Source organism: Emydura macquarii, unplaced genomic scaffold (genome assembly GCF_026122565.2).
Source record: "Emydura macquarii macquarii isolate MOO-44397 ecotype Brisbane River unplaced genomic scaffold, CSIRO-AGI_Emac_v2 contig_1253, whole genome shotgun sequence".
NCBI classification, from domain to species: Eukaryota; Metazoa; Chordata; order Testudines; family Chelidae; genus Emydura; species Emydura macquarii.
The window spans coordinates 57,709,719-57,734,036 of NW_027131390.1; the positions used below are offsets into that span (position 1 = coordinate 57,709,719).

Genomic DNA, 24,318 nt, shown 5'->3' on the forward strand with positions numbered 1-24,318 from the left:
TTGTCTGTCAGTACCTGTACCACCTTGCCCGCAATAAAGTGGAGGAACACTCTGCACACTAGGCGAATAGCCCGCAGTTCTTTCACATGGATGTTTAAGCATCTCTCTTCCCTCGACCAGACCTCTTGTGTGCCAAGGTCGGCGCTGATATGGGCCCCCCACTCTAGGTCTGAGGCGTCCGATATCAGGGTGACCGAGGGGACTAGGTCTTTGAATGGTACACCCCTTAACACTGCCCAGGGGGTCCACCACCAGTCTAGGGTGCCTGCTCACAATGTAAACTGAGGCCAGCCATGATTGAAGTGGCCTGAGTTTCAGGTGAGCCAGCCTCACCATGTAGGTGCAGGCTGCCATGTGGCCTAACAGCTGCAGACAATGTCTGGCTGTCGTTGCTGGGCATCGATGCAGGTCAGCAATAATGGAGGACATCACCTCGAAGTGCAGCTTGAGTAGGAAGGCTCTGGCTTGGGAAGCATCTAGAATCGCGCTGATGATCTCTATCTGCTGCACAAGAGTTAACGTGGACTTCTGCTTGTTTATCAGCAGGCCTAGCCAGCAGCAGGTGTCACATGTCAGCTTCACACTGTCCTGGACCTGGGACCTGGACCTGCCTCTGATTAGCCAGTCATCCAGGTAGGGAAAAATTTTGACCCCCCTTTGCACCTCAGGTGGACCACCACCACCGCCATGCATTTCGTAAACACCCTTGGGGCCAAAGGACAAAGCTGTAAACTGGTAATGGGAGCCAGCCACCATGAAGCGAAGGAAGCATCTGTGACTGGGGAGAATAGAGATGTGAAAGTATGCATCCTTGAGGTTGAGGGCACCGTACCAATCTCCTAGATCCAGGGACGGGATTATGGAAGCTAGGGAGACCATGCAAAACTTGAGTATCTTGAGATATTTGCTGAGACAATGCAGGTCTAATATGGGCCTTAGTCTGCCTTTTGCTTTGGGAATGAGGAAGTACCTCGAGTAAAACCCTCTTCCCGTCATGTCTATTGGGACCTTTTCCACTGCCCCCAGGCTGTGGAGGGTCTCTACCTCTTACATGAGGAGTTGCTTGTGAAGAGGTCCCTGAAGAGGGATGGGGAGGGAGGGTTCCTGGGAGGAGTAGACATAAACTGGAGGGCATAGCCCGCTGACACTATGCCAAGGACCCAGCGGTCTGAGGTAATTTTGTCCCATTCAGACCAGAAGGAGGCTGGGCAGTTTAAAAAGGGGTGGGAGGGATCCAGGAAACAAGCTGGGATGCCGCCCTCAGCCGCACCATCAAAATGGCCTCCTTTGGTTGCCTGACCGCCTAGGTGACTCTTGCTGTGGGGCTGAGGAGGAACCTGGGGGTGGATGGCATCTAGACCCCCTACTTCTGTCACTCTGTCTATACAGTGTGAATGGCCGTGGCTGATACCTCTGCTGTTGCTGGTCCTGAGAACGTGATTGATGCCTCGAGGTCTGTGGTGTGTAAAGACCCAGGGAGTGGAGCGTGGCCCTTGAGTCCTTCAGACCATGCAACTTCGCATCTGTCTGGTCTGAGAACAATGCTGACCCATCAAAGGGGAGGTCCTGGATGGACGGTTAGACCTCCTGAGACAGCCCGAGCATTGAAGGCACAAGCACCTGTGCATGCAGATGGCAGAGGCCATGACTCTGCCTGCTGAATCAGCTGCGTCCAAGGATGCCTGGAACACTGCTCTAGCCACCATGGTACCCTCTTCCAGCGCCTGGTTAAAGTCCAGCGCCTGGACTTGGGGCAGAGCGTCCACAAAGTACTTCAGCGAGTTTTAGAGGTTAAAATTGTACCTGCCCAGAAGAGCCTGCTGATTGGCAATCTTAAACTGTAGGCTTGCTGTTGAATAAACCTTTCTCCTGAACAGGTCTAGCTTTTTGTTGTCCTTATTTTTCGGTGTAGAATTGGGCTGCCCGTCTATCCCTCTGGTTGGCCGCATCTACCACCAGAGTCCCAGGGAAGGGGTGAGTAAAACAGGTACTCAAACCCCCTAGCCGGGACATATTTTTTCTCAGCCCCTTTAGATGTTGGGGCCACTGATGAAGGGATCTGCCACAAGGCCCTCACTATTTTCAGAACCCCTTCATGCACAGGGAAGTCAACCCGAGCTGGGGCGGCCGCTGCCAGGACATTAAAAAAACTGTCTGATGTCTCTATTACCTTCTCCACTTCCAGCCCCAAGTTGGAGGCCACCCTTTTGAGTAGCTCCTACTATGCCCTAAAATCAGCCAGGGACACTGAGTGAACCTGGGAGACTGCTTCATCCGGGGGAGGAGAAGGATTGGAGGGGCGCAGTGAGAGATGGCACCCCTTCCCACCGACGAGAGGTGCCACAGAAGTCCCTTCCTATGGGTTTGATTCATCTTCTGAGGGTGAATGCTGGCCCTTCTCCAGTGATGGTGGCATTGACTGCATATCCAAGAACTTAAAGGACTGTGGCCCAGGCCCCACCGGAAATCTCCAGGGTTCCTAATATGGCCATTGGGGAGGCCACTGCCCCTGAGACCATCTGGGGGCTATCTGCATTGGGGGCTCTGGCACCTTCTGCTGATGATGCCTTGCCCAGCATCTGCCCTCCCCCCGGGAGGATACCAATGTACTATTGGAAGATCACTATGGGGCTGCCTTGGAGGCTCTTGCTGCGCGGTAGTGAGCCGGAGGGGAGCGATGACCTGATCCACAGGTGCTCCGTTGCTCTGGAGATTGGCCTCTTGACGTAGACAAGCTCGAAAATGATGAGATCCAGTGCTGGTGCTGGTGCTGTGACTAGTGACGTGCGTGACATCGTGCTCTGACGAGCTGGAACGTCCGGAGCGCCAGTTGGGTACCAAGGGCTTGTGGCGCTGCTTGCCTCTTGGTGCCGAGTCAGTCTCTGACGACCGGGTTCAGCACTGCCTCGGTGCAGGCGACCTCTTCGGTGCTGGGCAGCAGGAACAGCAAGTTCCATCTGGGAAATAGTGCCCTGCAGGCAACCCGGACAGGCACCGCCTTCTGGGGTGGACTTCTCCCAGTGTCAGGGATCATGACCTCGTTCCCTGCATCGATGCAGAGCACTCCAGCGACCAGGACCTGGAGCGACTTATAGGGGAGCGGTGACATACCGACTGCTCCACCCTAGGCAACTGGCTCATTGGAGATTTTCCTCCCCGCACCAGGGATCTCTGGAGCCACCCAGGAGGTCCCAGCATGAGTTTCCCCTGCGACACCGGCCCCTTCTCTCTAGGTGAAGGAGGGGGCGGGGGCGGCATGGGAAAGGCCAGCAAGGCTCTTGCTGCCTGAAAGGCCTCTGGTGTCAACGGCGCCGGTAGGTGCAGAGGGGCCCCTGCACTCCAGGAGTTGGCTGGCTCTGGAGAGCAGGTCCCCGCAGTCTGACTCCGGTGCAGTCCGGTGCTTGACCCTGCCTGCTTAGACAGTGCGGGGCAGTGTCCGCATTCCACATGTTGCTTCCTCTGCTTCATCAGTACCAGAGATGCAGTCTGGTGCCGAGGAGGGCCCAGTGCTGATGGTGCACTCTGCACCAATGCCATGCTCGGTAACGAGGCGCAGCGGGCTGGTTCAGAGGCTGGTCTATGTGCTGCCTCCATGAGTAAGGCTTTCAGGCAGATTTCTCTATCTTTTTGAGTCCAGGGCCTGCAAGCCTTGCAAATCTTGCACTTATCTTTTCAATGCATTTCCCCCAGACACTTCAGGCAGCTATCATGGGGGTCACTCAGCGGGAAAGCCTTCCTGCAGGAGGCACACGGTTTAAAGCCCAGTGACTGGGGCATGCTCCACTCCTGGCAAAGTCCCAGCTGGGACTATCCCAAGTGCTAACTACCACTATTAACAGTACTTAAAGTCCTATCTATCTAACTAACACAACAACAAACAATGAAAGTTGAGAACAAGAGAATTGATCACTTGCAATGCATGCAGGAACAGTTCCAGCAACTGTCACAGGCGGAAAGAAGGAACTGACAGGGCGTAGGGCTGGCGTGCCTCATATACCATGGTATATGTGCGGGGCTCCAGGGGGCGCTGAAGCCGGCCCTACGGGGTCTGCTAAGGGGAAAAAAGTTCCGGTAACTGTGCATGGAAGCGTGCACACACCTATAATGGAATGGACATTAGCAAGCACTCAAAGAACTCTGAGATTCTACTGTATAGTCATGTCTGAGTCAGTGCCTAAACAACTTACTGGGGGAAGGCTAAGTTTAAAAAAGCGTTTTTCATTAAGTTACGAAACGAATAAGATGTGTGGTCTTTCTTTGGACTTATCTTCTCTGTTGCCCTTCTATCCCACTGTCTAGTTCAGGGGTGGGTAAAATACAGCCCGTGGGCCATATACAGCCCATCTCAGCTTTTCAACAGGCCCTCCAGCTCAACCAGTGGTCCATGAGCTCCATTCAGGTGGTCCACGGAAAGGTTGCAGAACAAGCTGTGTGGCATGGTGGCAGCCGCTCCCCCTCCCAGCCTTGCCCGTTCCCCCCGCCCCCTCCCACCACATGGGACCAGAAGCGCCCTGGCTGGAGCGCGGCAGCTGCTCCCCACTCCCGGCGTCACCCCTTCCCCCCCTTCTCCCACCATGTGGGCCCAGCAGCGCCCTTTCTGGAGCTGCTCCCAGAGCATTAATGGCTCGCCATACAATTTCTATACCCACATGTGGCCCTCAGGCCAAAAAGTTTGCCCACTTCTGGTCTTGTTGGATGTCACCTCCTTTATTAGAAAAAATGGAACACGCTGTATTACCACTGTGAGAGCTCTACTGTTGCAAAAGAATGACACAGGGAGTCCTCTGAATGGGTGTCAGAGAGGTAGTGCCCACATCTATCCTGTTTAATAAATACAAAGACACATTTTCCGTAATTTTTTATGTATAAATTACATTTCAAAATAGCAGTGATGTTTTGGTCATCAATGCCCCAAGGCTTACTACACTTCTCTTATAGTTAAAACCACTGGGACTTCAGCCTTATTAGCATCATCCAAATCATATTACAATCAACCCAAAGTGACCTGCTCTTATACAGCCTTAACCCTTATATAAAAGATGGATTCTTTCAAAATGATCTTGGGTACTACAACAGAAGAAATGGGAAGATGCAGCACCAAATAATTCACTAATTAAATGGGGATCAAGATCAGTGATTAGATTTCCAAAAGCAGCAAATGTAAAATTAGACATAGAAGGCTCATTGGAGATGATTACAGGGTCAAATTAAACTCAAGACAGTACTGCATATTCTGAAAAAAAAATCTATGTTCAACAAGAATAAATGGTTAAAGGAAACACTCTTTGCAATTCTTGTTCACCAAGAAGTATTGTCAGCACACAATGTAATCTTGATAAACTTTAAAATGCTAACCTTCTTAATTAATACTGAAAGTCCAAATGTTATCTACAACTATATGTACACATACTCCATTATTAACTGTTAGAAATATAGGGCCTGAGTCTCCACTGCATTACTCCTGTTTTATGCTGGCAAAAGAACACTGACTTCAGTGAGTTTTGGCATACAAGTGAAGTAACACAGAAATTAATCAAGGTCTTTAACTTTTCAATTAAAATACTAACTTGTAGGAGTATGAACATGATCAATCTAGCGATGGAGTATAGAGTTCCAGATCACTTTAGTTATAACATGCATGTCAAGAAATAAACCAGAGATATCTGATAGGGATACTTCAGTAATATTGATGCAATAACAATTTGCTGAAAGAAAGGAAAATAAATAATTTAATTATACTGACCTGCTTATTTTGGGTTCTTTGTAGCAAACAGTGGCTCTTCTCCGTCTAACTGGTGGTGTTGAGTTTTCTTTTAAAATGTTCTGGAGTTTAAGCAAGGAAGTGTGGGAATATAAACTGGTATTTGTCATATCTTGTAGAGCTTTAGTATCTGTGAATACAGTTATGCTTCCATCTTTCATTTCAAATAATTTCTGAATCACTGATTAAACCTTTTAAAAACATCTAAAAGCTAATATTTGTTAACAGAAGTTCTCTGGGTACAGTTCTCTGGGTACGGTGGAGTCACATGGATCTGATTCTCAGTGAGTCCAAATTCCACTGAGCACAGGATGTGGTGGATAGGGATAAAGAAATATTTTGGTGCCAGTTGACGGCTACTTTGACTTTTGGGGCAGGATAGAAAAGCCTCAGGGCTGCTGTAACTTGGAGCTGGCTTTCTATGACCTCAAGAGATTGCTATGACAGACAGAAACTGCCAGAGTACAGCTGTGCTTCACTCATGGCCTCAAATGAGTGGGGATGCAGAGGGGTGGCATAGAATTACCATGTGGTGATTGCCAAAGGAGTTCACTGGAGGCAGCATCTACCCACTGTAATGCCCATGCACGCCTACAGAACTGCAGAAAGGGGCCATAGTGAAATGATTAATTGAGTCACATATTCTTAAACTATGGAGAGACCTAGAGTTTGGGAAATTTCTCAATTCCCTTCTGGCCATAAAGCATATTATAGCGAAGCATAAGTACTGTATCAAAAAAGAAGGCAGCTTTGGCAGGAAAGCTTCTCCATAGCTTTCTGAGTTTACTGAGGACATTTCAAAATGACATCCAATCTTTTCAACAATCACTTTAATTTGGAATCAGAAGGTCAAATACTTTTGATAATTTGGGAGAAATACTGAAATGATTTACATTTCCTTATCCAAGTTTCAAAGATCTTCACCATACATCATATTTCTTCTCAAAAGCACTAAAAGGAATTTAGTATATGTAGGAATTGAAGTTGAAATAATGTGGAGACTCTCTAAACTCTTGGGAGAACTGAGAAATAGACTAAACACTTCTGTGCTTCCTACATAGTTTCAGACTCAATGCATGTAGATGGGTACATCTTATATTTTGCTTTTGAACTGGGATTGGGGTAGGAGTGCAATTTTTTTTTTCTGATAATCACTTCCTGCAGTTTGGGGTCAGGGCTCACATAGCTCTTGTTGATCATCTCTTCCTGCAGTTTGAGGTAAGGGCTCACATAGCTTCTGTTTGTAAGGATTGCGGTGTGATTGGTCAGAATCAGGAACCAGGAACTGGAGCCGGGGCCAAAGTTGGAGTCAGTCAGGAATCAAGACAAGGGTCAAAGTTGGAGATGGAGTCAGGGGTCAAGCCAAAGGTAACATTCCCAATCCACAAGATACCAGAGTCTGCCCTGTTTGATTCTGACACCAAGGATCTTGTGGATGATATACTCATTGTGGTCTTGAACATGTACTAGCAAAGGGATAATTTGTAGTATTGATGTAATGGGTTTCAGGAGTTGTATAGGGAAAACAGGGTGTATTCAGAGGAAATAGGGTAAATCAAGTTTGAAGGTGACTCAGTTAATTTGCCACTGAACTCGGTAGGGGCCAAGGAACTAGTAGTCCAATTTATGGGATGGCCTGTCACTGTGTAGGTGCTTCATCTAAGGCCATACCCTCTGGCCTAACCTTCCTATCATTGACAGTCTGCATATTGTTTATAACTTTCTTGGCATCCTCCAGGTGCACTTTTAGGTCACCTTGGCTTATGTATTGTATCCAGTCCAGGGCTGCTGGAAGTTGTTATAGAACCAAGGGAGGAACCCCCAGTTTGAATAAAAGGGCTTTGCCCTGTGTTCTTGTATGTGAACTCTGCCTGAGGTAGCATCGAGGACAAGTTGTTCTGGTGGAAGTTTATATAGCATCAAAGATACTGCTCTAGCATCTAGCTGGTTCTCTCCAATGACCAACAGAAAGTTTTGCCTAGATAAACTGTTTTAGATGCTGGACAAACTGGATTCAAAATGGATTGGTTTGTTCTCTAAGGTGTGATAAGGGACAAAATGCTATGAATTTCTGCTAGTTTCATTTACAAGTGTTCTATATATGTTAGGCCTTCAAACTGCTAGCTCTAAGTCCCTCATGGCTTGTGAAGGCAAAAAGGGAAGCGCTATTTTTTTTGGAGGAAATTTAATTCTTTTCTAAGGAAGAACAGTGCCTAGCTCACTCAAATGAGTAGTTGTTGGGTCCCTGCTCAAAAAACCGTCTTCCAACGGTGATTATCTCACCAACTAAAACTAACTAAGTAGTGGTAAAGCAGCTCTGGAATAATTCAATTGTCTTGTTTCCATTTCATCCAAGTTCCAAGCTTGAATTTGGGATGAAGCATGCATTGGTTTCTGATCTCCTTTCGATGGACAAGAATCCAATGTTTAGACTGATTACTTTAGATCTGTCTGCAGACTTTGATACCATTGATCACAAGTTTTTGTTTACTCAATTGTGGATCCTGGAAAAGATGAACAGGACTGCATTCCTACCTTCCAGAGAGATCACAGATGGCAGGGAGCAATTGCTAACCTACCAACAGGGATCTCTTACGTATTGTTCTAATTCAGTTACTACTCCTGTCCAGTGTGCATGCCAGGTCACAGGGGGAGATAGTTAAACACTTTGGCTGCAGAGTCATCAGGATGTGGATACTATGTAACTGACTTTTTCACTGAACTCTGATGATGCAATATCAGTACTTTCCCAATAATAACTTGCTGACATAGGAACTTGGATGAGTGTGAACTAAATGGGGATAACAGTCTAAGACAGAGTTGATGCCAACTGGATGAGTATGAGCTAAGTGGGGATAACTTCTGAGAAGACCGAGTTGATGATGACTTTTTGAGGGAACAGTGAGACCATACAGAAGTGTTGGCTTCCACGATTATAATTGAAAAGGTTTCCCCCACCCCTGGCCAAGGAGATTTGCAGTTTAGGATGTGCCTATCTCTAGGGCAAGTATCCATTACCAAGACTGCTCTTTCTATTTTTTAAGCACCCAAAAGTGTGAGGCACATTATAGAACAAACAGAAAGACACAGCCTCTACCGTGAAGAGTTTGCAATCTACATTTCAAATGTAATAAAATGTGTGAGGGTAACGAATAATAGGTAGAAGATGGGATAAGGAAGACAACTGTTACCTCAATGATTGCAACCAGTTCTCTCAGTTGAGGACACCAACATGGTCATCCACACCTTTTCCAGTTTTAGACTGAATTACTGCAATGTTCTCTCTACCTCTGGCTACACTTCAAGACCACTAAGACACTGAAGTTGGAGCTCAACTTCTGAGTGTGACTTATTAAAGAAAACACCTTGCATTATTACTTCAAAAACTGTATTGGCTTTCTACTCACTTCTGGAAGTAATTTAAAGTAGTTATACCATCTACTCAGGAATTCAGTCATTATCAGTCTGACCGAAACTGAGGTTGCTGACTTTCAATGAATGGTGAAAGTCCATATGTTTTCTAAGGCTATTGCACAAAGGAGTAGAACAAGGGGGTATTGATGTTATGTTTATTCCTGATTTATGAAGTCTAACTAGTTTAACAATGGTTAACATAATTTGTCTAAACTGTAAAGTTTGCAGAGATACTGATAATGGGTGCATTTTTATAAATAAATAAACAAACATATGAGTCAGAGATGCTCAGGTATGCCAGGTGCCCACTGAACACAAAGTAGACTTCAACTATATAGGCACACTTATGCTCTGAGACCTTCAAGCCAAACATTGTAGCATGCTGAAATATTGGCAGAGGTGATTCCTTTATATTCCTCTTTATCTCCTATAATGCAGAAGTACAGTAGTTTAAATGTATATATATTTTAAGCAATTTCAGTATTCCTTCCAGAGTATTGAAAAGTTTGAACCTTTTTTCTGTAAAGAATATTAGACAAGTAGGCTGGCACTTTAAAGTATCTGTATAGACAGATATCAGAGAAGTTCTGAACAAGGTATTCTTTGAAAAGTTCTCAGAATTAACGTTGAAGTTGAGGTATTCTTAAAGAAATTTCATACTAGTGGGAACTGTAAGAGGAGTAAATGAAAAAGACTCTTGGCTCTATCCTCCATTTGCAAGGACAAAAGTCTAATAAGCCTTTAAACTGTTATTTGCCCTTATATAGCAGTGAAACTGATAGCAGCTTGCTCTCCTGAACCACTCCATTTTAAATATTCAAGAGCAAATTTTTCAATGTAATTCTATCACATTCATTGCAAAAATAGTAGAGGCATTGATTATAACTGGTTCTCTGAGACTATAAACCACTTAAAAGTTGTTTGGGCTAAACATGATTCTGGAATATTATAAACCAATAAGAATATTAGCTACTGTAATCAAAGAAAAAACCCATCAGTGGTTCTCAATCCTTCCAATTTCACTCCTGCATTACTCAGCTTTGATGAGGCTTGGAAATTTATGACTAGGAGTGGGGAGAGTGGGGAGCTATACAGGCAATACTAAAATAAGTTACTTTTCCTTTGTACAAGGCATTACACAATCTAAAATGTTCTTATTTCTCTCTCTACTCAAATACTTACCACTGCCTGTTCCTGAGGGTTTGGGGCAAGATCCTTTAAAAGCTGTCTCCATCTTCTTATTTGCTCTATTAGCACACAATACTTTCTCAAAGTTAGTTTTTTCAAAGATTTCAGAGTTCTTCAGCATAGGGAAGTTTTCTGAAATTTTATGGTAGTCAACAGTAGAGAGCTCCATGTGTGGGAGACCCTCCTGTAAAAAGTTGCATGAATTAAATGGCATTTTCTTAGAACAGGTCACAGATGAGAATTTTAAAAGGCATGGTTCTTCAATCATAATGTTCATTAATGCTGATTTATTGATCAACTTGTTCATGAAGGGATCTCTCTCTGTTCTGACCTTTTGACCACCCAAAATATTTTGTTCCATCTGGTCAATTTGCCTACTGTCACATTCTTCTAGCCTGGTCTCAGAAAACTCAGAAATAAGTCTCTCACTGCTTTTAATATGATCATCTGGAGAAATGACAATACAAGTCTTTTTATTTGCCTTTGATATAGAGCCTATCCCTTTCTTTAATATATTAACATTATATTCATCCACCTTCTTCAAGGAAGATCTAGTCCACTGTTTGTTTATAGTTACACTGCTTGGACTATCTAAAATTCCCTGAGTTTCCTGAGTTTTTGTAGTATTGTTTCCATGAACAATCTCAATGTCCAACATGTCCTCATTTTTTAACTCTTGTTTTACAGAAAGTGTGCATTGTGTAAAATCTCCTGGCTGTATATTAGTTTTCCGGCTAGCTTTTGCCAATACACTCTTTGAACTGCCCAGCGAAACCTCATTACTCTTTTGGTCTATTTTTTTAATACCCACATAGTGACTGGAAGTCTGTGTTTTTCTCCTGTCACTGTAATTATTTTCTTTGTGACATTCACTCTTTATATTACTCTTCTGGTCTTGTTTTGTCTTGCAATCAGGTTTGCATGCCTTTGCTCCAGGCCTTTTTGAACTACTTTCTGAATGCTCCCCAATTTCTTTTCTACAGTGATTTGTTTTGCTTATTTTAGAAGGGATTTGGAAGGCCTTGCTGTTTCTTTTTGGTTTGATACGTTTCTCATTTACATCCAGTAAGTCCTGTTGTAAAGACAACACACTGGAGATGTGACTTTCTATACATGGTAAACTTTTAGTACAATAAACTTTTGATGGGGCCTTGTTATTAGATGAGCGATAGTCTGGGTTTTGGAACTTGTCCATATTCTCTAGTCTTTCTGAGAGAGTTCGTTTATTTAGTTTCTGCTGTAAATAATCAGGTTTTTGTTGTTTACTTGGGCTTCCTAAATTAACCAGATATGTCCTTCTAGTAGCTTTATCATTGTATTGGGAATTCTGTACATCACCATCTTTATTGGCCATTTGTAGTGTCAGCTCTCCCAAAGCATTCCCTTCAGCCACTTGTTCTGCCTCCAACTGAAACTTCGGAGCATTTGATTCACTATTGTTTGAATCTATACTATTCTCAGTATTTTTGTGCCTTTTTTCACTATGAAAATCAGAACTACCTTTAGGATTGTTTTTAATTTTCTCTTTATCTTTTTTCCCTGTGCTTGAATACCTCACTTTTCTCAAATTTGCTGAAATTTGATCAGATTTGGTATTACTATTCATTTTATTTTTGGCTTTTGATGTAACTGTGAGTATTTTGCCCACATCACTGGCAGTCAGTTCCATATCAGTATCATAAACAGTTTCTTCAGGCTTTAGCTGGTTACCAAAATGCACTTCATTTGAATCTGTCTTAAATTCATTGCGAGGTTGAAGCGATGAACCAGGGTGAGACAACACATTTGGTTTCATTTCATTGATATTGTTGCCCTTGTCAATGCTCCAGTGTGACCCATTACTTGGGGTTACTTTTTTATTAAAATCCACTATACCTGCGTGAGTATTTGATCTACAAGATATTGCGTGTTGTTTCCTTTCAGTCACATTTCCACAGAATGGTAATGGACTATCATGTGGTTTTGTAAGTGCTTCAGACTGTCCCACAGATGGCACATTATCCAGATCAGACACGAGGGCATTATTGGAGCTTAGCTGCGTACATGGCTGATTTTCTGTAACAAAAGCAAGTGAATGTGACTCAAAAAAAGTAATAAAGTATCCAAAATGTGCAATTCACACTTATAACTTTCAGACTAGCATGGATTACTGAAGATTCATCAGAAATATGTGGATGCCCATTTTAGAAGCATTACACTATACTTTATACACAGTTATACTATATATAGTATACCCCTCCCCTCTAGAGTCTATCAACAGTCTTCCACAGTGTCAATCATGAGGTGCTACTGACTAACTTGAATTCTAGTAGAACAATGATGCTACTTTAGTATGGCTTCATTCTTTCTCTCTTAGAGACATCACAATGGAGAGTTATGGGCAACTGCTCTGTTTCGCCACGCGCTTTCAAGTTAGGGTTACCACAGAGTTCCATATCATTAACCCTTCTATTCAACAGTATAAAGCAGTAGTTCTCAACCTATTTCCATTGTGGGCTGCGTATGCAGCTTTCCATGTCTTACGTGGGCCGCATACAGACAGTATATATACTACCTGTATGGCCCTGAGGGTGTCACATGGGCTGCAGCTGTGTACTCAGTGGGCCACAAGTGGCCGGTAGGCTGAGAACCACTAGTATGGATCTTATAATATCAATATGGATATCAATATGCCATATCAATATGGCAATATCCATTGCCAGAAGATCATTGACCGATACATATAATGTGCCAAAAACAGGTGTTTACCCAGAATGACAAGAGTCAAGGAGATTCAAGGCTCAGGGTGCAATGATTTTGGCATACAAACAACATCCATCTTTATAGCTCCTATCTCACGCATTCAGCCCAGATAATGTCATTGATCACAAGATAACATCTGGTTAAGACTGGAGTACAGATGGTCTAAACCTCAAAGCAGACATGGCTGAAGTGATAATAGTATGTTGAGGAAAAAGAGATGGAAGATATAACAGAAGTCATTGCGGGTCCTTTTCTACAATTATTTGCCCAAGTTTGTAACTAAGAAGTGCAGTTGGAGCTCTACCTGCACAAAAGGAATGATCTGTAATACATGTTTATATCTATATCTGGCAAGGAGGCTGCAAACTTTCCTGTTAGAAGTAGATGAAGAGTTTACTTACCTGTAACTGGAGGTTCTTCAAGGTATGTGGTCCCTATCTGTATTCCACTGTGCAGGTACACACGCACAACATGCCCATGGAGTCATAGAATTTGTAAGTAGTGTCTATTGGTCCACGTATGTGCCCTGGCTTGCCTCATGCCTCCAACCAAGGAAATAAAGGGCAGGGTGGACTGACCGCATCTTCAGTTCCTTCACCGTGAATCAGATAAGATCCAAATCAGAGGGGAAGGAGTGAAGGTAGTAGAATACAGATAGGACCACACATATCAAAGAATCTCCAGTTACAGGTAACCTCCTCCTCTTCTTTGAGTGATGGTCCCTATTGTATTCCACTGTGGGTGATTGATAAGCAGTAGCTAAGTAGGATGAAGGTGCAAGAATGAGGATGGTAAGGTTGAACAAAGAAGCACCATCTCAAAGGAAGAATCAGCAGCAGAGTTTTGTATCAGGGCATAATGCCCTGAAAATGTGTGGCTGGAGCGCCACATGGCCGCTTTACAGATATTTAGGAGGGGGTATGTCCTGATGAGACACTATGGTCGTTGCTTGAGCTCTAGTGGAGTGAGCTCGAACCCTATAAGGGGAGGGAGGATCGAGAGCTGATAGCAGAGAAGAATGAAACCACATATCAATTTGGAAATTCTCTGGGTGGAGATGGTGTGCCCTCAGACTCTCTCTGCTATTGTGACAAACAGACTTGGGGACCTCCTGATTGGTTTTGTTCTCTGCAGATAAAAAGCTCATTGAAGATGGAGTGAACGGAGTCTACATTCTTCTGCAGCTGATTGCAGTTTTGGGAAGAATACAGGTAAGTGAATGGATTGATTAAAGTGAAATTCTGAAACTACTTGAGGGATACATTTGGGGTGTAGGTGTAAGGAAACTTTATCTTTGTGGAACACAGTGTATGGATGTCTGCTATCATTGCTTCGAGTTCACCAACCAGCCTCGCCACTGCAACAAGAAGGGTGACCTTCATGGAGTTGAAACACCAAAAGAACAAGATTCAAGCCCCATTGGGGAACAATCTTTTGAGGAGGTGGAAAAGTTCTTATCAGGCCTTTCCAGAATTGGTTAGCAGGTGTATAAAAATAAAGTAGTCCTCAGTAGATGGATGAAATGCACTGGTCACCGCTAAGTGGACTCACAAGGAGCTGTGGGAGAGACTCGATGTCTTCAAAGAGAGGATATAGTCTAGGATGAATGAAATATCCTTATCTTCTGGTAGAATACTTCTTTGCTGTGTCCAAGACAAGAAGTGTTTCCATTTAGCTAGGTAACATTTCCTAGTCTAGTCCTTTCTGCTATTGGAGTGGATGTCTCGTATGGCTGAGGAGCATGCCTGTTCTAGGGATCATGTCCATCCAAATACCATGCCCTGAGGTAGAGTGGTCATGAATTGGGGTGATAGATCCTGCCATTGCACTGGGTTAGAGGTTTGGGAAATATTGGGAGAATAATTGACAGGTGAGATGACATGTGCAGGGAACATGGGGGGAACCAGAACTGTGGGGACCTGAAAGGGGTGATTAGGATGATGGTCATCCTCTCCTGCTGGATCTTGTGTACCATTTGTGGCAAAAGCAGTAGAAGATGGAAGGCACAGTTGAGTTGGTTTGACCAGGAAAGAAGGGCATCACCCTGGAAGCGGTAACCTAGGGCTCCTCTGGAGCATTTATTGTTGGCCTGGGAAGTGAACAGATCTCTTGTTGGGGTTCCCCCATCACGTGAAAATATCGTGCAGCATATGTCATGAAGTTCCCACTTGTAGTCAATTGCAAAGTGTCTAATGAGGGAGTTTGCAAGTACTATCTGCATCCCCGGAAGGCAGGCTGTAGATAGGACTGCTGATGCACCAGTTCCAGCAACTGACTGCTTCTGCATACAGAAAGGCTGATATTACTGCCCCATACTCGTTGAAGTAGAAGACCGTCATAGTCTTCTCTGACCTTATCAGGTCATGGTGAAAGTAGATGGAAGGAGGAAAGGACTCCTATACCTTCTTTACTCTCCATAATTCCAGGACACTGATGTGCATTCTGGACTCTCAAGATGTCCATAATCCTTGTGCTGTGCAGTTGCCCATATAGCTCCCCAACCTGTTAGGGAATGCATCCATAATGATGGTCTTGTCCAGCGAGGAGGGGAGAAAAGGGACCCTCAAGCATATATGATGAGGATTTGCCCACCATATGTTACCTTGGTGGGAACTCTCAGCATGAGGTTCATGGAATGACGGCTTGGGGAGTAAATTACTGTAGCCATGCTTGAAGACAGTAAGGTTGGAGTCTTGCGAATGGAGTGACGTATGTGCAAAAGGCCATGTGGGTGAGTAGAGACAGACATGTTTTGACAGTTACCTGAGGGTTGCTCACTATAATATCATTCATGGTCTGGAATCTGTCTGTGAGTAACTACACGATTGCAGTGATAAAGGTCAAAGTTGCCATAATGAAGTCCAAAGATTGAATTGGGGTAAGAACTGACTTTCAGTGAGGAAAAGAGGCAAAGCATCACAGTGGTCTATGTAGAGGCTTCTTGTCAAGATTTGTCAGTGAAGAGCCAGTCATCAAGGTACGGGAAAATGAGGAGACCATGATGTCTGATGTGAGCTTCTACCACTGAAAATACCTTGGTAAAGACTCTGGGGACAGTATCTATCCCAAAGGTAGTACTCTGCTGAAAATTATTGGAGCCCACCATCAATATGAGAAGTTGTCTGTGGGCGGGATGACTAACAACATGAAAGTAAGCATGATTCATATTGAGAGTGTGAACCGCATGCCCTTTTCTAAAAATGAAATTATTGCTGCCAATGTGACCATGCAAAATTTGAGTTTGCGAATGAAGCGGCTGAGATGGTGGAGGTTGAGGATTTGGTCTCCACCTGTCTTCCTTTGGTATGAGGAAGTAGGTCAAGGAAAAACCTGTCCCTTGACATTGTGGAGAAATGCATTCTATTTCTCCTCACTGCAGGAAGGAGTTCATCTCTTGACCGGGAATACTGTTGTGAGACAGTCCCTGAAGGGGAATTCGGAGGGAGGTTCTGGAGGAGGTTGCATTGCAAACTTGATTGTGTAGCCAGAGGAGATGACATTCAGCACCCACTTGTCCATTATCATTGCACTTCAGGTATTGAGAAAGAGTGCTAGATGACCTCTGAATGGAGGTAGGTGTTGGGCTCAGTGATTTGCCACTCTCAAGTTTGTGTCAAAAATATCATTGGGTTGGGGGCTGGAATGTTGAGGTTGGTGCAAAGGGCATAGGAAAACGGGATTTTTTAATCCTCCACCTTTTATGCGGTAGTCTGTAGGGTCTCTGATGGAAGAAGTGTTGAGCCCCATACCTTGATGTGGTCGACTGGTGATGGAACTTCCTCTTAGGGGCAGGTGTGTATATATCCAGTGAATGAAGGGTAGCCCTAGATTCCTTCAGGGTGTGTAGGGACTCATCTGTCTTCTGACTCAAGAGGTGAGACTCATCAAAGGGGAAGTCCTTGTGGGTATTCTGGACCTCCCTGGGGAACCCTGAGGCAATCACAGTTGCCATAGTCCTAGAGGGAGTATCAGCCGCATCAACTGTGGATTGGAGGGCTGTTCTGCCTATTAACTTTCCTTCCTCTATCAGAGCTTGGAAACAAGTATGATCCTGTTGTGGGAGACTGTTGCAGAATTCCTCAAACTTAGAATAGTTCAGGAAATCATATTTAGCCAATATCACTTGATATTGGCTATCCTGAATTGAACACCGGAGGATGAGAAAACCTTCCTCCCCAGCAAATCTAAGCATTTACTCTCCTTGGGAATAGATCTGGGGTGTTGTTGCCTGGACCTTTCCAAAGCTGCCTGAACCAACAATGAGTTAGGAGCTGGGTGAGAGAATAAGAATTCTGAACCCTTAGCGAGCACATGTCGTCTCTCTGCCCACTGAGGTGCCGGTGATGGGGTGCCGCACTGTCCTAGCCAGCTCCATTATGGCCTCATTGACCAGGAGGGCTATTCTTACAGGTCCAGAGGTGTGGAGGATATTCAAGAGCTTGTGCTGGGAATCCTGGATCTCCTCCTCTGGAATCTGAAGTCCCCCAGTGACTCTGCATAGCAGGTCTTGGAACTGCCTGAAGTCATCCATAGGGGAAAGGGATGTCAAAATCACTGCTTCCTCCAGTGATAATGATGGTTGTCCAACCTGTTCTGGTGGAACTGCCAAAACCAGAGTGTAGTGCTCATCCTCCTCTACTGGAGCTGGGGTTAAACTGATGGTTCCCTCAGTGGGGAGGCAGGTGGCAACTCCCTGGAGGATTAGATAGATTCTGAAGGGTGGTACTGGTGCAAAGGTCCCCAATATGGCCAGTAGGAGGGGTCAACAGGTGGTCATGAGGGTCCCCATGGCATGAGGTACCAGTGACTCCTAGTCAGGTGAAGCAGTGGTTGGTCCCAGGACATGTGAGTCTCCTGGGAAATGTGCAAGGGTGGTACAAGAGGAATGGTTCCTCCAATAATTCTGAATCTCTGGAGGAGGAAAAGGCTAATTCAGGGTTCAGTAGCAGTACCATCAACGCAGTTGGAGAGATGTAAATTGTGTGTGGGGTGGGGGAATTGTCTGTCAGCAGGCAGGGCTCTTGGACTAGATATAAGCTCTCTGGAAATGGAGGGGGGATTCCAGATCTGGGAGAGCAAAAATGTCCCGTGGTGCAGTCACAGATCCAGATCTCCCAAATGTAAGGGGAACTCTTTCTACCAGGACCATTGGTGTCAGCAATGATGATGCTATCCGGTGGAGGTTGGTCTTTGCCAGTGCTGTAGGGTTTTGTGAGGAGTCAGTGACAGTGATATCAATGGAGTACAGTCCAGAACTGGTGGAGCCCAGCACCAGAGTTGGACTTTGCAGCAAGAGGTGCACTCCTTCCTGATTCAGGCTGATGTACAGGGATTGTTCCCTGGCCTGGGTCTGATTGGGGTTTCATGGCCATCTCTATGAGATGGTTGCAGAGATGAAGTGCCTGCCCTTCTTGGGTATGGCTGGGGAAAGATTGGCAAATACTGCACCAAGCTGTGATGTGAGCTTCTCCGAGGCAGTAGAGGCAGTGTAGATAGTTGTCACTGATCAAGGAGGATCCTGGGCAAGTGGCGCAGAGTTTGAAGCCCAGAGTTCTGGGCATAGTCCAGTACCCGAAAGTGGTACAGAGGGGAGTGGTCGGGGTCCCCCTGTAGCCTAATCTAACTCTAAAGATATAAAAACTATTAAAACTACTAAAAGTTATTAAACTATGAACTATTTGCAACTGAATTAATATTGTTTTTCAGAATGACTTCAGAGCAGAGGACACTAAAGATTCTGATCTAGACCATGCAGCGGGGAGAATTACTGAAGAGGCAGCTGGTCTGCCCTGCCCTTTATCACCTTGGTCAGAGGCATGAGGTGAGCCAAGGTGCATGCATAGACCAACAGACACTACTTTCAAATTCTCAGACTCTGGGCACATGCATAACCCCACAATGAAACACAATAGGGACCATCACTCAAAGAACAACTTGCTATTTCACAGTAAGACTACTGCAATGTGCTCTACACCTTAGAAACATCTGGAAACTTAAGCTTGTGCACAGTGGAGCACCACTCTATTTAAGTAGTGTTTCTTGTTGAGAATGCTCTGAGATAACAATGCTCTGAGATCTGCAATGGCTGCCTATTGGGTTTTGGGGGGAGTTAAGGTAATGGTTCTGATCTATAAAGCCCTAGCTGGCCTGGGATCTTGCTAATTGAAACCACCTATCTCTTCTTGTGATATTACCATAGCGGTAGTCAGTGAAAGTGCTCAAGATGATGTCACCTCAGAACAGAAGAGGCTAACAGCCTGGCATTTTCTGTGAGGCCCCTTGACTCTGCAATGCACTTTCCCATGGACTGAAAAAGCCCAAATCTGTGAACTTTAAAGTTGTAGAGGCCACTTATTTGCTAAGTCTTTTGAGGAAGGCTGAAGGCATGGGAATGATTTGTGTGTCGGGGAGGGAGGGGGAGGGTTGGATTTGTATGGAATACTTTTTTTCCTTTGAATTACCATCTGATTTTGTTGTATTTGGGCTTAGTTATGCTCTTGGGTAGTTATTCATAAAAGAATTGCTCTTTAAATAATTGTTGATGCACCTATAGCTGTGGATGGGCATTCTTGTTGGCAATTAAATGGAAAAAAAAATATTAAAGGTTTCTGAAGTCTCCACTGACATGAATAGTGGCTTTTGTTTATCATGTATATGTACTGTATCTCATCACAATTTATTTTACACACTAAACATAATTTCTAAAAACAAATTTACAAAAAATTAATATAACATACCTCTGAAAAATATATTTGAGTCAAAGACTGTTTCCATTTTGTCTATTTCATTTGACTTTTGCTTATTTTTCTCATTCTCTAACAATTCAACACTGATCTGACCTGCGCAAACTTCATTTGATACTACAGAGATGAGATTACAAAGATCATCTGACTTTTCACACACTGAAGAGCTGTCTTGCTGTTTTGCATTTTGTGCTGCAATTAAAGGAACCTTCATTGGCATTCCTACAGTTCTGAAAAGAGGAAGTTTTACTATGAAGGAGAAACAAACAGTTATTGCTAGTATAATATATCACATAAATACTATATAGTGAGCAGAAAACAAGAATTCATGTGGGGAGTATTTTTGCTTTGGTTATAAGAGAAAATGTATTTTTTCTGACACTCAGTCTCTTTTGCATGCTAGAGAGAAATGACCAAATTTATGCAAACAGCAGTTTTGCCTATTTGTATATTTTGCTAATAATTTGATGTTTCAAACAATCTTTTCCCAAACTAGACAAAAGCTTTCCTGATTACATTTTTAAAAAAATCTCTCTTCTTTATTCTAGAACAGCATGCAGAGATTAGGTCTATAAAAGCCACTGACAGATTTTAGCAGAATTCCACATTTTTGTGCTCACCCCATTTGTAACACAGACCCCAATTACCTAACTGAATGATATGAAGTCTTAGACTGATGATCAGCACAACTGCTTTGACCACTTGACAGTGGAAGAGGATTCTGAAGATGCTATTAAAAACAAGAAAAAAAAGAAAGTAGCCATGTTAGGAACTGCTTATAGGTCTGGAGTATTGCACATAGTCCCAAGGTAAATTAATCATTGGGCAGAAAACAGATGAGGTGATCAAAAGTGCAGGATATATTGCAGTTTATCACATAGCTATTACCATTGCATATGTGATATGCATATATACATTTATACAGCCTAGAGAATATTCCTCCAAAAGAATACAATCATTTCAAGGAAAACATTGCTTTATGCCCAAACAAAACTTTTTTCATATTTAGAAATTACTTTAATCCCAAAGCACTTTATAAATTTTACACATACAGAAATTATTTCACACATCACTGAAGTAGAAGCTATAAGAGTGCACAGCAACATTGTTCAATAATTTAGAACAGAAAGTGAAAAAATATTGTGTTGAAACTATATAGGTATATAGGAAAGCAGAATGTATTACCTAAATTGGAATTTTGCCATGATACCAGGGCTCATACCCTATTTTCATGCAGAGGTCTCATCTAAAAGATGAGAATTCCCATAGCACAGTTCCCTCCAACATCATGCTAGGAGGTTAGAATATTGTTAGCTCTCTGAGGAAGACTGCCACCTATTAATTCACCAACAGCACTTTTGCAAAATGAGGCTTCATCAGGATAAGTACCTAAGTAACTTTAGAACTAGTTTCTCTCGGAATAGAAAGGGTGAAATCCTGGCTTCTTTGAAATCAAATACAAAATTCCCATTGACTTCACTGGGGCCAGAATTTCACCTAAAAACACCTGGGTAAAATTTTCAGAAGTGCCTACATGACTTAAATGTAGGCGCTTTTGAACTTTTTACCTTTGGTCAAAAATTAAATAGAATTGACTATAAGACTAAGCAGCAGACAATATGATAAATATTCAAACAAGACACTTACCTCAGAAAAACTGCACATTTCAATTGCAGTTAAAAGATTGTTATTCATAAATGCTTCTATTTCTATGAGAGTTTTATTCTGTATATATAAAAACATAAATGAGGTCTTAAAGATGGAATTCTCTTTAAACAGTTAAGGCCTTATATAGGAAGAAACCATAAATAACGGTAAAAATATTTTGTAATTTTTTCATGATCGAGGCAGAGAAAGAAGCAATTTCTACATTTGATTAATTTGCTTACTGAAAAATATAAAAGTAAAACTGGGATTAAAATGTCCACACACAGGTGTGTTGTTGGATTTTGGACCAGTTAGAAGTGTGAAGTGATCCAATTAAGGAAAAATGAATTCTGAACAAGAATTTATTGTGAGACAGTATATAAGCCTCATCTTTTTCCATCCTGTTGGCAGCTGTGTATTTTAAATAATTGCTGTAGATAATACATTTTTAAATGTTCTAGTTAAAAAAATTAAGCTACATTTCTCTTAAATTTCCATTAATATTTGATGTTTTGAGTTGCTTAGAAGGTTTAAATATTATGGTAATTGCAGCATACCAAACAGTTTAATTTTTGACGAAGCAAGACATTATGAAAATGTAACTCCTCTACTTCTCTCTGTAGAAAGATCTTCTCATTCTTCAGCCTCCGAGTATTTTCCTTCTCCACAGTTAAAGCCAGAGCCAATGCTTTATTATTGTGTTTTAAAGATATCTTAAAAATAGATGAATTGTCTGTAGAAAGAAACAAAATAATCATAAGTTTCTACTTTTGCTCAGCCCCAGTGTCTTCCAATCAGTCTATTTCAGCTATAGTCTATGTCAACATTACTGATCGTTCTGATGGAGCAGTATCAATGCTTACAATTGGCCTAACACACATTATAAATCTTTGTTTCCAGTTGCTTTATCACTTTGAAAACTAACCAATCAGGTTCAAATTAAAAGTTTATTCCATGTATGGTGTCTGCATCAAGTTGGACTTTCTTTGGTAAAGTCTGAGCAAAACTTTGCAGCTATTTCCAAAAACAAGGTTAATAATGAATAGTTTTGCCAATGTTAAAATATATTTCTGGATTTGTTCATTTGTTTTTTTAAACAACTCTAGTATCTCAAAGATTTCAAGTAGGAGCTTAAAATTTAAAAGGGGATAAATTCCTTAGTCTTAGAGATGCTTTCCACTGTCCTTGTGAAAAATTGTCCAGTCACAAAAAAATCACTATTTTCACAGGAGTTGTAGAACCCATTGGACACTTGCTTTTCCTTTTCTTAATGTTCTAACCACACTGTGTATGCTTCAAAGTGTTGCTGGGTTTTCTGCATTATACACGAAGAACTAAAGACAAGACCCAGGCAAAACTGATTCTATTTCAATACCTAACAGAAGGTGCACTGGGCTGGGAGCAAGGAGATCTTGAGTTCTAGTGGCACATCTTCCTGTGCCTAATGTTACTAATTCTGTGACCTTCAAAATCATTATTGAGCAAGGCCTCACATTTCTGCCTTAAGAACCAGACAAGTATTTATGATTTTCCCACATTTTACAGATGAGATATTTGAAGATGAGAGGTTGCACAGTCACTTCTAGCAGTGCTGGGAATAGAACCCAAGTTTCTAACATGGCAAACCCAGCTCTCATTCACTTATCTCATTACATTGCCTCTCAAAGAATATGCCAAAACTATGTGTTTAGCTACGGAGTCTGTAAAATAAAGCTATTCTTGACTCATTCGGTGCACAGCATAGATATTGCTCAGAGAATGAGACAGTTGTTAAAGATTTTTCGTTATCCTCATCATTCAATACATGGCCGCATGACTTATTACAATCCATCACACTTTGCAGATGTGGAAAAGAGAAGCAAACAGAAGTTAATGCCAACATTTAAAAAAAATTCACTAATTTAGGTGTTCAATATAACTACATCTTGATTGTAGACAATGTTGAGCAATCACAACTACCACTGAGGCACCTGAAATTAATGTGCACTTTTAACAAGTTTGGCCTAGCTGCTTTGTCAAAGGTAAAGGACAGAAAGTCTAGCAACGAACAAGGTAAAGAATCGAATAATTGTCATTCCCAGTAACATATTTTAGCCACCAGACCATTTTTAAATTCTCAACCTTAATATTATATTAATGATAATCTTTATTTAGGCAATTTAGCAAACAATATTAAGCACATCAACTGCCCCATTGACTTGTATGGTGCACATAGTATATGGATTAAATTGCTTTAACAGTTTACTTTAATTACACTCACTTATTATTTTAGTTTTGATTTTAGATGCAAGAGAGGCATTCAGTTTTATAGATCTATCCCTCTTCTCTTTCATGTGTCCTCTAATAGAACCCAGGGTGAAAATGGAGGATGTTTCAGCAGTTGCTTGGTTCACCATTGTCAAAAAGGCCCTGTTTATTACCAAAAAAAAAGTCCAAAAGGATACAATATAAAGATTACTTGCAGTATTATTATAGCCATGTTGGTCCCCGAAGATCAGAAAGACAAGGTATGCGAGGTAATATCTTTTACTGGACGAACATCTGTTGGTGAAAGAGACAAGCTTTCGAGCTCTGATCTCGAAATGGTATGTCCACACCTGGAATACTGTGTACAGTTCTGGTTGCCCCTTCTCAAAAAAAGATATATTAGAATTGGAAAAAGTACAGAGAAGGGCAACAAAAATAATTAAGGGCATGGACCAGCTTTGATATGATGAGAGATCAAAAAGAAGACTGGCACTGTTCAGTTTAGAAAAGAAATGACTAAGGGGGAGGATATGATAGAGGTCTATCAAATCACAAATGGTGTGGAAAAAGTGTTAT

The 24,318-nt window shown here is 42.6% G+C and overlaps 1 protein-coding gene across 1 annotated transcript; it reads right to left on the minus strand.

Moving 5' to 3' along the window:
• Nucleotides 1-11,625: 11,625 nt before the first annotated feature.
• SGO2 (shugoshin 2) lies at nucleotides 11,626-23,891 on the minus strand. Its single transcript, XM_067547909.1, has 7 exons — nucleotides 23,756-23,891; nucleotides 22,053-22,228; nucleotides 21,496-21,573; nucleotides 20,496-20,578; nucleotides 19,843-20,078; nucleotides 11,917-12,418; nucleotides 11,626-11,638 (listed from the first exon to the last, which is right to left on the minus strand). The coding sequence occupies exons 1-7, from the start codon at nucleotides 23,889-23,891 to the stop codon at nucleotides 11,626-11,628; spliced, it is 1,224 nt and encodes a 407-aa protein (XP_067404010.1).
• Between the last annotated feature and the right edge of the window lie 427 nt (nucleotides 23,892-24,318).